We start from the raw sequence: 15,957 nt of genomic DNA on the forward strand, positions 1-15,957 counted from the left end.
CCAGCCTGACCACATGGCTGATTCCTCAGCCACAGTGAGGGGCTCCTTTGTCTGTCCCTAAACTGTCTCTCAGAATCTGACTTAGCCAAAGAGAATGAGGGGCCCTTAGGGAAATACTAGGTGTAAGCCCCAACCTGGTTCAGCTGATGATATGTGCCTTGTCCCACTCGCCACATGACTTATAGTACTGTTCCCAGCTCACTCAGGGCCACAGACTCTGGCTGCCATGTTCTGTGCTCATGTCAGAGACGAGACCAAATATTCTCCGTGTCTTAACCCTCTAAATCTTCACAAAAGTCCTATGAAGGAGAAATGTCTACTAGTCTTATTTTATAGGTGAGAATAGTAACATCCTATTAGTGCAGACTGAAGTGGATCTAAGGGGAATGGAGAAAGGAAGATGCCCTTCCCCAACTTTTATGTGGGGCTGGCGAGCAAATCTTTGCAGGGACTAACATATTCAGTAAAATATAGGTCATTCATGATTTGAAGACCTTCAGCAGTAACTCTGAGTACTTGTATTTTTCCAGACAACAGGCTACCCAGTGTTACTATCAACAGGCTACTATCAAGTGTTCCTCGTTTAGTTTCTCATAGAAATGTCTCTGTTTGGCAATTTTAGTCCCTTTTACATATAGCAGGTTTTCATTCCTCAGCTCAGACAGTTCCTTATCCAAAGATGCAGTGAGGTACCTCTGAGGGAAAAAAGTGCTTCACCTCCCACTGCTGCCACATGGCCAGGCTCACCTCAGCCTGAAGGCTTTCGAGCCGGATAATGTGCTGGTTGGTTGATGAGTTTTTCTCCCGAAAGTCTTCTCTGAGGGCATGGACTTGCATGGAGAGTTGTCTCTCAACTTCTGACGCCTGCAACAGAGGAAACCTTCAGAGTTATTTCAGGGGGCTGCAAAGAAGGTCTGTTAAGATATTTGCCTTTCATTTCTCAAATACCTCTTTGCACGTGCCATTCCATAAGGAGTTCCGGATGAGATACAGGTTTCCTACCTATGATCTATTTGTTCTCTAGAGCCAAACTGGGACACACCCGCTCCCAGCCTCTATTTTAACTACTCTCTCTAGGGCTGATACTACTGACCAGTGGAAAGAGGTCCAGGAAATACATCTAGGAAGCTCTCTCAAACATTAGTTATCATTTTTTTTTCTTTGTTTTGAGACAGGGCTTCATTATATAGTTCTTGAACTCACTAAGTATCCGAGGCTGGTCTCAAACTCACTGCCATTCTCCTCTCTTCAGTCTCTTGAATGCTGGGATTACACGTTTGTACCACCATGCCGAGCTAGTTATCAGCATCATTACTGTGCTTATAGCAGAAGCTCTGCAAGTATTTACTAAACTGAAAGTCTCAGGATTTTATATGGAGGAATATGACAGAGATACCTCATGCTGTAGTAATTGCTTTACTTTTCCCATCAATTTCCTAGTAATCTGGGCTCACGCAAATCATCTTCATCTGCATTTCTCACTTTCACTCAGTGTGGGAATTATTTAAAACTGCCTGTCACGTCTGTTAAGATTTTGGCCATTTGTTCTTCAAAGACATTTCTGTAACACATAAATTCTGTAGGGAGCCCTGGCTCGGTGGCTCCTTTCCCACCCACTCCATTTAGTCATCCTTGTCACAGGGAAGACCTCTGAAGGAAGGGTCACTAGAACTCATCTGAACTCCAAGTTCTTCCTGAGGGCCCAGCCCAGCCTGCTGCAGAGAGCCCTGCATGCTACCCTGCAGAGAGGAGAGACCTAGAGTTAAGCGATTGCCTTAGTGAACTTTCTGGAGGCAGCATGTAGTCAATAAGCTTTATAGGTAGGTTCTGGGGAGAGATCAGCATGTACTAGAATGATTAGGAACAGCTTTTGGAGGAGGTGGGATGGTGATAATGTTGAAATGGTTGGCTAGCTGTTCAATGAGGCTCTCTCATGGTTACAGCTTCAGTAGTTCTTTTTATCTTTAAGTACTTTATAAACAATTGTCTTAAGTACTTTATAAACAATTGTCCATTTCTGGTTTTTGGTTCCACAGATTCAACAAATGTTGCCTTACTAGACAGCTCTATATGTCTTAATCTACAGCTTTACTTTTAAAACAATAAAAATGAAACTAAATCAAATCATCTTTTACATTCCAAATTTAATATCAGACACCACTAGCTTTTTTAGATTCCTTAGTGAAAAACACATCAGTCAGTAACTCTTGCCTAAAAGCCATTAGAAATATTTACTGAGTGCTTCCTATGTGCCAAGAACTGTGCTAAATACTTTCAGGGCATTACCTCAACTTCACCTCCAATTTACTGAGGAGGGGATATGCTCAGCAAAGTGGAGAACCTGCCTGAGATCTCGGTCAGCAACAGTGCCAGGATGGTAAGCTCTGGGCTTCTTACCCTCAAATTAGGACTGTAACACTGTCTTCTTGAACTCTGAAATAATTTTTCCTATTTCCATTTCTTACTACTGAAACCAAACTTTACATAAATCCATGTCAGTCATTCCCCTCCACAATACTGGGGCTTGGACCCAGGGCCTCTGCACTGAGCTACATTCTTTACTTATTCTTTTGAGACAGTGTCTCCCTAAGTCACTAAGCTTCTCAAGCTGGACTCAATTTTGTGATCCTCCTGTTGCACCCGCCCAAAGTGCTAGAATTACAGGCATGTGTCACAGGATCCAGCTTTTTCTTTAATAATAAGTAATTTCACTTCAGATGTTTGAAATGTCTTCTAATGGAATAGAGGGTCTATCAGTAATATTCCCTCTCATATGCTACAGTTTCATTGCCTGTACTGAATTTAACTGACTTGGAATTTCAAAGCATATTTAGACTGGCAAAGCAGAGTAACTCAGGCAGTTAATGTCACTCATGACATCACCCCCCTTGACACAAATCACAAGAAAACAAAGCCACAGAGATGCATGCAGTCTATAAATCCAGCCATGCTGGTACGAAAAATGCCTGCAGACTAGCTTGCTCTTAATGTGATCTTCCTAGAAACAGGGATTTACCTCTTCTTACCAGAAAGTTTGACTCGAAAGCATCAGTTCTTGTATATACTACAATGTTTCCTTTCAGTGTGTGACTTCTCAGGTGTGCCCAGGGATACATGGCTTTCAGAGGATTTTAACCTACATTTCTCACTTGAACTTCCAATAGTCTTAAAAAGCAGGAATCACTGGCCTCATTTTGTAGACAAAGGAGTGGCACTGCACTGCTCCTTGGCCACCATACCACAGCCACCTCCCAAACAGGGGTCAGTACTGGCCTGTGATGGTGACAGATTAGTAAGAGTTATAAGCCTACCATCTGCAAGGAGCTAATGTACTCCCCCGCTCCCCATCTTTCTTGGTACCAGGAATCAAACTCAGAACCTTGCGCTTGCCAGGCACTTGTGCCACTGAGCTATATACCTGGCCTAATATACCTTTCAAAATAAATTATTTTCTTCTTTTTCAGAGACAGAATCTGGCTTAGATCTTTAGATTTGACTAAAAAAATGAACATTAGCTATTTCTGCACATAAACTTAATTTCTTAGGTTGTACATACATCTGTAATGTTACAAAAGATTTCTTCCTTCCTTTCGTTTTCTTTTGGTACTGGGAATTGAACTCAGGACCTTACACCTGGCCAGGCAGGTGCTGTGCCACTGAGCTACACCTCTGGCCCTACAAATGATTTCTGACCAAAGTATCAGGAAGCACAAACACAGCCTTAGCTTCATCATAAACTTTGAGCATCTCTGAAGGTCCCCAAGTAGGAGAGTGAGTGGGAGTAACATGCATCTGTCAGAAGGGACCCACTGTACTTCCAAGAAGAGAGATAGTATCTCAGGGACAGAAAAAGGTTAAGAGTTAAATGATTGGGGTTAGAATTCCTGTCCTTCCATGCACATGTGTACAAATTAAATGAATCATTTCTCTGTGAGTCCCAAATTACAAACACTTTCTTCTTTTACCTGTTAAAAAACACCCAAGAGGGCAGTTCTGAAGGGATACTCCATTTCTCTATTTCTAATTCAGGATACTGTAGGATTAAGTCAAATCACTAACAATTATAGGGATATAAAGGAAAGAAATATTATACTGTCAGAAATCTAGGGCAATTGTAGAAAAGAGAAGATCAGAGGACTAGTTGTTTTTCTTTTAAAAAAACCCAACAAAAAAACCAACAAAACAAGTAGGTACTGAGGATACCATCTACACCTCACAAGGACACTGTCACACAGTCCACTTTTAGGTTCTATACTGGAAGAGCCTGTTAAAGAGAGTTGGCTAACGTCATGAAAGTAGTGAGTCAAGTTAAAAAATATGGAGAAATAAAAAAAAAATCTGATAGTCATATCTTGCGGTTTTACTCTTAATGTGGCCCTTCAAATTATTCAACAGCCAGCAATTCCTCAGGGGCCATGCCTCTTTATTAAAAACAGTTTCCTGCTTCTAGGTTTGGGGTAGTGGTCATAGTCCTGGGACCTTTTCAAGAGGGTGAGGGAGGTAACATTAAGTTAGTTTGCTCTTATAGAAAATGGCAGCATGGGTCCTGTAGTTTACTTCTCAAGATGATGAGTTTTGCCCCACTGTGCCTGATTAAGCTGGCAATAATAGCTGTGAGAAAACTCAACATCTAAGTAATTAATTAGCATTCCCACCTCTGTATCATTACTTTCTGTTTGGGGCCTTTGAGATCCTCTTATTGTTATTGATAAAATACATAATAGGTTACTGTGAACTATAGTCACTCCGCTATGCTAATTATCCTGATTTGATCCATATATATTGTATATACGTATTACTATACTGTATTACCGTATAGTATTACTATATACTGTATTACTACAAAATGAACAATTAAAATTACAATAAAAAAGAAAAAATCTTTTAACATCTGAATTCATAGATGAATATAAAAAAAGACAAGATTTCGGTCGAGGTATTTTTCTTTAAACTTTTAAAAAAATAGTAAAATCAAAAAATGTTCAGAGTAAATAATTAAGGAAAAGTGAAGAATTAAAATGAAAATTTGTCCCTACTTACCCTAGTCATTAGAGCAACTCGCCAGATGCAGTCACTATCTGAGATCTTTCTAGAAAGCTTTTATTCATGTCTAAGTATGTAAACGCTACCTAAAATTTGCCTCCAAAACACACTTATTAGCTGGGTATGGTGGCACATGCCTATAAGGCCAGCACATGGGAGGCTGAGGCAGGAGTATAACTGTGAGTTCAAGGCCACTCTGCACTACAAAGTGAGACTCTGTCTCAAAACCAAACCAAACCAAACCAAACCAAACCAAACCAAACCAAACCAACCCCCCTAGCCAAAACAAAACCCCAAAACCATATATTTTAACAACTTTCCATACCAATATGTACATTTATCTTTTTTCTTTTTAATAGTTATCTGGTATGTAGTTACACAAGTATAGTTTAGCTAGGCCCTCCCTACTGATAAGCACTAAGACTGTTCTTTTTTTTTTTTACTATTATATACACTGCTGAAAAACCTTCCTTTCTCACCCATCTTTATGCTTGTGGAAGAATAGTCCATGAAGGGATAAATTCCAATAAATAAATTACTGGGAAGAAGAATATCTACATTCATTTTGATAGGTATTGCAAAACCGTCTTTCAGAATGGTGGTTACATCAATTTATACCTCTACCAACAGTACAAATATGCCCACTTCTCAATAGTGTGTCACCACTGGGTATTACAAAATCTCTTCATCTTTAGATACATAGCTCTAGTATATTCAAAAAGTATAGTCTTTCTAACTTCTATTGCATAGTCTATATGATAAAGAAAACAAGATATATGAGAAATAACTGTAGCTTTGTTAGAGAATGTTAAGAAGTTTAACGCTTACATAGTCCCTGAACTACCTGAAATGAACTCCTTTTATAATCCAAGTACTTCAGTTACTATTATTCAACAAATCTTCAAGTTGGTGAGACAAGCTGACAGTGCATTCCTTATCCCCGACATGCCTGCTTTAGTCAGAGTACCATCTAAGAGTGTACTTTCTCCTCACTAAGCAAAACTATTTCATGATTACTTTTTAAAAATTAGCAACATATGAGCACTTCTCCAAATTGGAATACTTAAGAGAAGGTTTGTTTAAACTGGCCAAGCAAAACAGTTAACTATGTATTTTCTTGTTTAATGGAAGAAAGGAAATTGCTTTAGTTACACACAAACATCTATCCTCTTTATTGGTCAAAATGAAAAAAAAAAAAAAAAAGGAACCAATTAACTCAGAAATTGCCACAGGAAAAATCTGCTATTTTAATACCTTGCTTAAATAATTCGGTCTTCTGCCAGGGCATGGTGGAGAACGGGCACCTTGGGGTGGCAGTGAAAGAGACAATGAGGATGCTGATGACAATTACTGCAATGGTTCACACACACCATCGGTTATGTACTTTACCCTGTAAGTATATCACATTTACTGTCTCATTTAATTTTCATAATAATATAGAGAAGCTGAGAAGACTAAGAGTAATTCACATTCCTAAGGTCCTACCAGCCTGGGTTAGTGTGGAGATATACTCTTAGATTCAACACCAGGTGACACCTCTGTCAATCCTTTTTCTCCCTCTCAAAATGCTTATTAAACTGAAAGTGATGTTAGAGCAACAGCCTTGAATTTACTCTAATTTAGGAGAGTGGGTGAATTTATTTTAAACACTGATACCTCACTGTGGTAAGAACTGTTGCTCTCCTTTAAAGCATTTTGTTGACCTCCTCCTAATCTTTCTTTCTCTTTGTGTACAATTATTTATGATCATACTACTCATATAGACTTTTTAACATATTAAAGAGTAATGCTTTTACTCTGGCAAAAGCATTTCCAGATTATGACTGATAATCACTATATTACTGGGTACTATTCCATTATGCAAACGGGTTGATTTCATTACTACTCCCTTGTTGTTAGGCACCTTGGATTTCTCCATATTTTGGAACACACTGATGAAAACATGTCAGTGGGGGGTGGTACTAGAGCTTACTTACACAGAAGTGGACAACCTTATTGTGTCAGAAAGGTAGATGAATATACTTTAGAAAAGAAAACCCACACCGACTGAAACCAAAATGGGTTTCTGATTAGCCTTTGCTTAAGTGGAAAATCCAATTAAGCAGAAGTCAGTATTTTCTTTGGCTTGGTTTTATTTATTTATTTATTTTTGTGGTGCTGCGGATTGAACCTGGGGCCTTATGCATGCAAGACAAGAACTCTACCACTGAGCCATACCCTCAGCCCGAGAAGTCAGTATTTTCTGATTTTCAAGGTTCTGCTCTTACAAACTGAATAAGCTTCCTCTTTACTCTCTTGATTATTTATTATAATAAAAATGATAGCTATCTACAGAATGATAAACACAAAAAATATAAAACTGTTTTCCTACACTTAAATATGCTAATTTCTGCCAATTCTTTCGAAAATAAAGGTCAGAAGTGGTTTGTAATGTATTTATATTTTCTTCACTGTGTGAAGATAGATTTTCATCAATATGTTTGTGAAGAAAATGCTTCATTTCTGGTAATATGGTGGGATAGGTTATTTGGATTGATGCTTCTGAAAAGTGCTGAATAAAGTGAAAGACTTCTGCTGGGGATATAGCTCAGTGGCACAAGTACCTGCTTGGCAAGTGCAAGGTCCTGAGTTTGATTCCTGGTACCAAAAAAAAAAAAAAAAAAGAGAGAAGACTTCTAAAAGCATCAAAGTACTGGCAAAATAGTGACATGCTAATGTTTCAATATTCAAACAATTATAACTAACCAGCAGAGCATAAACAGTAAGAAATAAACCTAACTGTATTACAACTATACAACAATCACATTTGAAAGGGGAGAGAAGAAAATATGTTAAATAACTGGAAAACTGCCTTTTGACTGTATACCTTAAGGTTCAAAAAGCAAAAGAACTATATTCAGATGCTACACTATGATTAATAAATTTGCTTCTCTCAGGAGTATGAGTTAGCAATTCTGAAATGACTGCTATTGTTTATAAAATGTAAGTAAATATATTGTGGATCATGAGAACCAGGCTTTTCTCTTTCAGAAAAAGAAGTTACAAATAAGAAGAGATGGGTAGAATGATCCCTCCAGCGTTGAACTGGAATCAGAAATATCAGCAAATAGGGGCTGGGGATTTAGCTCAGCAGCAAAAGCGCCTGCCTGGCAAGTGCAAGGTCGTGAGTTCGGTTCCTGGTACCGGAGAAAAACAACAACAACAAAAAAAAGAAATATCAGAAAATATGTGGGGCTGGGGATTTAGCTCAGTGGCAAAAGTGCCTGCCTGGCAAGCGCAAGGTCGTGAGTTTGGTTCCCGGTACCGGAGAAAAACCAAAAAATAAAAAAATAAAAAAGTTTACTTTGGGGCTGGGGATTTAGCTCAGCGGCAAAAGCGCCTGCCTGGCAAGCGCAAGGTCGTGAGTTCAGTTCCCGGTACCGGAGAAAAAAAAAAAACCAAAAAAAAAAAAAAAAGAAAATATATATAGTACTATATATATGTATCTGCATGATATATAGTATATACATATACACAAATGGAGAGACTGAGAAATATAGATGTGTGTTTATGAGTATGTTGGTGTATATCCACTTATTTCTTAACACTGTTCTCTGGGAGGACCTAAAAACAGAGACACCCTAGTAGCAATAAGCACACCTAGTGTTCACATCTTGGTTTCCAAATACCATCCTTTAATATGTTAACCAAGGCTCCTTGGAGAAATGGCTGGTTCTAGGCTTGGGTCAGGAAAAATACAAGATGCACCTGGAACATCTTATGGTACTTGACAGTTAAGGAAATAACTTTTAAAAAAATGGCACACTGAACTGACATGAGTCAATCTGAAGGAGTCTTATCAATGTTGGGATCACTTAATAAATTTACAGTAACAGATTATGACACAAAATATAAAATAAATGAGTACAAATTGATAATTAAGTAAATAAATGAGGAGAAAGGTACTTGTTCTCCCTTACAAAAAAATTCCAATGTAGAAAAAATGATGGAAACAAAAAAGCATCCTTACGCAAGCATCACAGTAAAAAAAACTTGCAGGCAAGAAATAGAGGGTGAGGCAAGTGTGGTGATGCACGCCTGTAATCCCAGCATTCGGGAGGCTGAGGTAGGAGGATCCTCAAGTTCGAGGCCAGCTATGTAGTGAGTTCAAGGCCAGCCTGAACTGCACAGCAAGATCCTGTCTCAAAAAAACCAAAGAAATACAGGATGAATGCTAAAATTAGTGGGGGAAATTGTAATCAAAAATAGAGTATTTACTCAGCTTCAAAATATCTCCTCATTCCCAGCACTCGGGAGGCTGAGGCAGGAGGATCTTTGTGAGTTCGAGACCAGCCAAAGTGAGCTTAAGGCCAGCCTGAACTGCACAGCGAAACCCTGTCTCAAAAAGATTAAAAAAAAAAAAAAAATCTCCTCATAAGATTTATTATCTACAAAGGGGAAAAAAGTAATTATACAGTGAGGAACCTGGCAGACGTTACCTTAACCAAATGATCCAAGTTAACAACAACAGTAGACAGAAAACAACATCATCTACCCTCCATAGGATGTACAAAGAAGACAGATACATTCTGTACCACTCTGAGCCAAAGCGTGTAATCATGACAAAATATGACACAAACTCAAACTGAGGGACTTTCTACAAAATAAATGATCAATACTTTCCAAAAATGCCAAGTTTAAGAAAAACAAAGACAGAGTGAGACGCTGTCAGAGGAAAGAAAGGAAACATGCAACTAACTGTAACATGGGAGTCCACATCAGATCATGAACCAAAAAAAAAGAACATTTGTAGAGAAACTGACAAAATTTCAGTTAAGTATGTAGATTAGCTAATAACAGTATCTCAATTTTCTGGTTTTGATAACTGTACTTTAATCACTAGGTTGTTAACATTTGGGGGAACTGGATGAGGGGTACATGAGAATCTCGGGGGCTGGGGATATAGCTCAGTGGTACAAGGCTGGCTAAGCACGTGCAAGGCCCTGGGTCTGAACACCAGCATGGGGGAGGTGAATCTCTGCACTGCTTTTGCAACTTCTCTTTAACTTTTTAATTTCTAAAAAAAATCCAGATTGGTTGTCCCTCTGGAAAATCGGCACAGGAAAACACAAATCCTTTCTGGAAGATAATACCTTTAATCTCCAATCAAATAATCTCAACTAATTTTCTAATAAAAATACACAGCAAGAACCAGGAGAAACAGATTCATAAAGTTCTAAAATAATCAACACAGAGACCATAAGGCAACACCACTGACAGTGTTTACAGGAATAAAATTTAAAACATATCTAGGGGAAAGCAAACAAAATATGATCTACAATATTTGGAAAAGACCCATCCACACTAGTAATTATACAGCTGAGAGGGGTGGTGCATGCCTGTAATTCCAGCACTTGGGAGGCTGAAGCAGGAGCGATCGCTCTGAGCTCAAAGCCAGCCTGAGATCTTGAACTCACAGTGAAACCCTATCTCAAAACTACAAATTAAAAATCCAATGAGTAGTATCAAATTAAAACTTCTAAACATTAGAAGACATCACTGAGTAAATTAATCAGTAAGGTCCAAATTAGAAGATAATATATGTAGTACACATATCTGACTTCCATCCTGAATATGTAAAAAACTTTTAACTCAAAAATATAAAGGCAATCTGTTATTTTTAAAACAGGCACTAGCTGGGCATGGTGGTGCACGCCTGTAATCCCAGCAGACCAGCCTGGGCTACAAAGTGAGCTCAAGGTCAGCCTGAACTGCATAGTGAGACCCTGTCTCAAAAAGACAAAAACAAACAAAAAACCAAAAAAACCCAGGCACTTCACTGAAGATGAATGACCAATAAACATGTAAAAAGGTGTTCTATATCATCACTCACCAGAGAGAAGTAAATTAAAACCAAAATGAGATACCACCACACGCTTAGAAGAATGCTACAATTAAAAAGACAGACAACGGAAAATGCTAGCAATGTAGAACTGGCATTTTCATGCATTGTAGGTGGAAGTATAAAATGGTATAACCAGCTGGGCATGGTGGTACGTGCCTGTAATCCTAGCACTCTGTGGGGCTGAGGCAGGATTCCAAGTTTGAGCCTAGCCCCAGGAATTTAGCAATTTATTGAGATACTGTCTCAAAATGAAAATAATGTTTGGGGTAGGAATATAGCTCAGTGTGAACATCTTGGATGCAAGTCCCATTACCACAAAATAAAAAGACAAACAAATGCTATAATCTACTGTTTTTTGGAGGCGAGCCTTATTGTTTCTCATAAATGTAATAAAAAGAATTTAGGAACACATGAGACAGCTGAAAATATTACCAAACTAGAAGACTAGTCAAAAGGAATTACCCAGACTATAGTCCAGAGAAAGATGGAAAATAGAAGAGATATGTTAGTGTATTCCTTGTAAGCTTAAACTGCAATTCCAGATAGCACAGAGTGAAAGGGACATAGTTAATATTTGATCAGACAATAGCTGATAGTTTCCTCACCAATGAAAACACCATTCACAAACTCAAGCAGCCCAACAAACCCCAAGTGGAATACATAAAAAGAACTCCACAATTGGACGCACCATAAAGAAATTGCAGAACACCAAAGACTAAGAGGATCTTGAAAAGCACACAGAATCTTGAATTTTCAACAGATAGAACCTTGAAAATCTAACAAAGACATATTACCTTTTTAAAGACTTGGTTTGCTTAATACTTGTTTTTTTTTTCTGGTACTGGGAATCGAACTCATGACCTTGCACTTGCCAGGGAGGCGCTGTACTGCTGAGCTAAACTCTCAGCCCTGCTTAATACTTGTTAACGGAGCCCATATTAGTAGATTTCTTTAAAATAGAAAATACAAAAAAAATGCAAATAAGAAAAAGGATTTTCTTGCTAAAATATTCCAGTGGTTTCCTCTCATAGGCACAAAAGACCTTATAAAGCCAGTCCCCTACCAACCTTCCACCTTTTGTCCCTTGTCCCTCATACCCTTGTTCTCTCCCCTGGACATGCTTCTTTCCAAATTTTCTAAAGAACTAAAGCTTCCTTGTCCTTCTAGACTTTGCTGCAGTACCACTTCCTCTAGGAAGCTTTCCAGAGTGTCTACCTCTGTATTCTCGCAGCACCCTGGGCACATACCTCCAGCAGAGCACAGACTACATCCTATTTCAGTCATCTGTTGGCAGTCCCTCTCCCTCACCACAGTTTAAGCTTTTAAAGGAAAACTATGTATCTAATTCATTTCTGTATTCTCAGAGTCTAGCAAAGGTCAGATGTATAGTATCAAAAAATGTCTAATCTGAACTGAACAAAGGATACTTCAGAACAAAGGATACTGACAGAAACTGTCCTTCAGAAACTAAAGGAATGATGTGTAAATGTACAATAGGCAAAGAAAAACTGAACAAAATGTCTCTAAAGAGCTAGATTAGAAACAGAGATGCCAACTTAAAAATAAGTCTCAATAAAAGTTTATTAAGCATTATTGGATGGCCAGACTTATCCTAGGAACTGGGAATACAACAGTGAAAAAGACATTTCTGGGTCCTATCTTAAACTCTTAAGAAATCAGAGGTCAGTGTTGGACTTTCCTTCATCATTTTACAGCTGAGGAAACTAAGAGCTGGAGGGGATGCTGATATGGTTTGTGTCTGATGTCTCCCTAAAGCCTCATGCAGTCATGTCAGGGCGGGTTTTTCAGAGGTGGCTGAATCTAGTGTTTGTGACTGGTTCATTGTCTAGTGCTGGGATTAGCAGTATGAGTGCTACACCCGCCCTAGAGTCAGTAACCCCCCCCCCCCCCCCGTACAATATAAGGGAGGAAAAGAGGCTTGCTCTCCTCTTTCGCTCTTATTGCTTTTGCTGTCTTCTTCCCACACCACCCTGCCTTGGAGCCGGCTGATTATGGACTGAAACCTCTACAAACTGTGAGCTAAATAAACCCTCTCCCCTTTAACTCTGGGTGTTGGGCATTTTGTCTCAGCAATGAGATAAAAGTAACAGAGATCCCTTGACTAAAGGATAGGCAAACACATGAAATACCAACTCAGGGAGAAAGAGAGGAAGAATGGAAAAACAAATCACAGGAAAAAGTACCCATAATTTTAATAGCAACACAGTTGATAAAGAAAGGCTAAAAAAAGAGAAAATAAAATGACAAACCAACCAACTCCCTTAGGTTTAGTAGAGCCCTGATGTTTCGAATATTTAAAGGAAAACATTGTCTTTTCTCTTTCATCCTGGGTTTCAGTTAGTTTGAAATTTTACTATTCTCTCTCTTCCTATACTTTGAATTATGGCATCCAAGACACTATTTAACATATCACTAGTACTCAATGCAATACCTATTTGGAGAATGAATGGTTTATGTTTTCTTATTAAAAAGTCAGTTTTCCTTTGACTTCCATTTTCATTTTATAATATAAACCAATCTCTCTAGACCATGACTTCATTATGAAGTCAAAGAAAACACAGAAACAAATATGATGTGTGAAAAATAAACTGGGCATGGTGGCACACACCTATAATCACAGCATGTGGGAGGCTGAGGCAGGAGGATCATTGCTAATTCAAGACCAGCCTGGACTATATTATATAGCAAGACCTTGTCTCAAAAAATAAAAGCACAAAACAACTTGTGAAAAATATGAAATTTTCTTACAGTGAAGTTGTATCTTGTTTGAACTTTTCACTTTATTCCAGTGTTTAATAATTATGTTTTCTGAACAACCCAGGTTCAGAAAACCCATCTAAATCATGTAGGCCCATCTAAATCATGTTGAACTGTTGGTTCTTGCATATTTATGCTGTCACATAATAATGCTTGTGGGGCTGCACCACCTTATTAATATTACCTTAGTTCGGATATGTGACAGAGGCAGATGAAACACTATACTCAAAATCTATGAATAAGGATGTTTAATGCAGCACTGTTCTTAGTAAAACCTTGGAAGTAATCTATTTTTTTCCCCCCTTGGAAGTAATCTAAATGTTTATTGTTAAGCAAATTTGAATAAAAATACTACCGTATATCAATGTGGTAGAATATTATACGTATCTACCCCTAGTAATAATGAGTTCAACAATGTAGAGTAAAAATAGTGGCACATTTGATCCATTTATGTAAAATTACATATATATATATATATTTACGTATACACATATCCATAAAAGGATGCCTAGAAAGCAGTTAATCAAACTATGCACAGTGATTACTCTGGGAGATGAAATCCCTAGTAATTTTTATTTTGGGAAAATTATACTTTTGTAACTAGAGGTTGCTGGTACACTTCTGTCAAAACAAAGAAAAAAAAAACCCAACAGCTGTATCACTGGACTCTGTGAGGCACAGTGTTAGAGAACAGTAGAGATGGGCAGAAATGTGGCCAAGCATGAGGATACGTACAGCCTTATAAAGGAGGAGAACTAAGCACACAGCACCTGCTGTTTCATCCCTCAAGATCACTCCCAAACCAAAAGGGACTTTGGGAAAGTAAGCAGGAGGCCCCCTAGCTTATATCATGGACACCTGAGATATTTATTACTGGAGAGTCTTGTGGTCCTTGCAGGCCCTGGGCCCAGTTGTGAGAGCTGCTGAGTTATCACACTACTGCACTGCCCCAGTCCAGTTGACTTTGTGCCCTCCCTGATCCAGACTCTTGATGCATGGAGCCCTTTTGAGACTCCATTCATTTGGGGATCCTGGGAACCAGTTTAACAGCTGCCTTAGTGGTTCTGCAGACCCAGTCCCATGAACCAGCCACGAGGCTCAATCCATCCTCCTACAATCTGAGGAGTAACCTAACAGCAATTTCAGAGTGGCTTGACTGGTGGTCAAGGGCCCCAGGAAGCCATCAGGGGACCCTGTCCACTGTGTTGTGGTCCCAAGCAGCAGGTAAGCATTCCATTCTCAGAATCTCAGCACACTGAGCCTACAAGAAGTAGATGCTTAGCTCCAGCCACCTACTCAAGGCTCCAGGAAGCATCTGGGTAGACATTCCTGAGTGCATCAGGTCAGCAAATTGACCCATGCAGCCCTGAGACACTAATAGGTTTCTCAATAGGCACAGTGGTGCAGCCCAGCTCTGTGAAGGCTTCTCCATTATAAATGGGCATCATGCACTACTGTACCTGCCTTTGACCACTGCAGTGGCTACATCCTTTTATGACCTATAGAAACTATCTGGTGTCCCACACTAGCAACTGGAGATACTACACCGACAGCTATAAAAAAAATGCACTTCCCAAGGGAGTTGCATCCTAGATGATGGTACAATACAAGCTCTGCAGTCTAGGCCACTGAGATACTCACTGACATCATCAACACTTATTCCATGTGAAGTAGCTACATGGACATTACACTATAGTGTCTGCCTCAAATTAAAGCCAGCAAAACACAGTGATACCTTGTTTCATGAACTGAACTTAGTCCACAATTTTGGAAAAGATAGCCACATTTGTATTTATGTGGGAAAGATAGCCACTTGCATTTGTAACCTGATGGAGAGTTTGCAAACAAAAATAAAATTTTGCCAAGTACCACTGTATGTGCCACTGAACCGAAGTACCACTGTATGTGCATACCACACTCTAGGACACATATGCAGCAGGAAGTCTTTTACTAGAAAAGCTATTAAGTAAAACTGGTAGGTAGAAGCAACTGATCAAGCAGATGTGCAAATATCAAAGTAGGGAAACAAGAAAATACAAGGTAATACAATACTTCTAGCTGTGTTTGGTAGAGCACACCTGTCATCTCACCTAATATTGAGGATGAGATGGGAGGAGGGACTGAGCCCATGAGTTCAAGACCAGCCAGGGGGGAGGAAAAGATGCTTCCAAAGAACAAACACAAAAGAAAAATAAATTGACAAATGCCTGAAAAAGAATTAAAAAGAGTAATTTTACAAAAAGTAGTAGGAA

The 15,957-nt window shown here is 38.9% G+C and overlaps 1 protein-coding gene across 1 annotated transcript in view; it reads right to left on the minus strand.

Annotated features, from left to right (window-relative positions):
* Ccdc64 (coiled-coil domain containing 64) overlaps nt 1-15,957 on the minus strand; it is a gene marked incomplete at its 5' end in the record, with an annotated part of 102,756 nt that overhangs the window by 21,061 nt on the left and 65,738 nt on the right. The window contains 1 exon segment of the mRNA XM_005396589.2: nt 748-864. Within this exon segment, the coding sequence (XP_005396646.2) occupies nt 748-864 (117 nt within the window).

This window comes from Chinchilla lanigera, unplaced genomic scaffold (assembly GCF_000276665.1).
Source record: "Chinchilla lanigera isolate Chin_1 unplaced genomic scaffold, ChiLan1.0 scaffold00054, whole genome shotgun sequence".
NCBI classification, from domain to species: domain Eukaryota; kingdom Metazoa; phylum Chordata; class Mammalia; order Rodentia; family Chinchillidae; genus Chinchilla; species Chinchilla lanigera.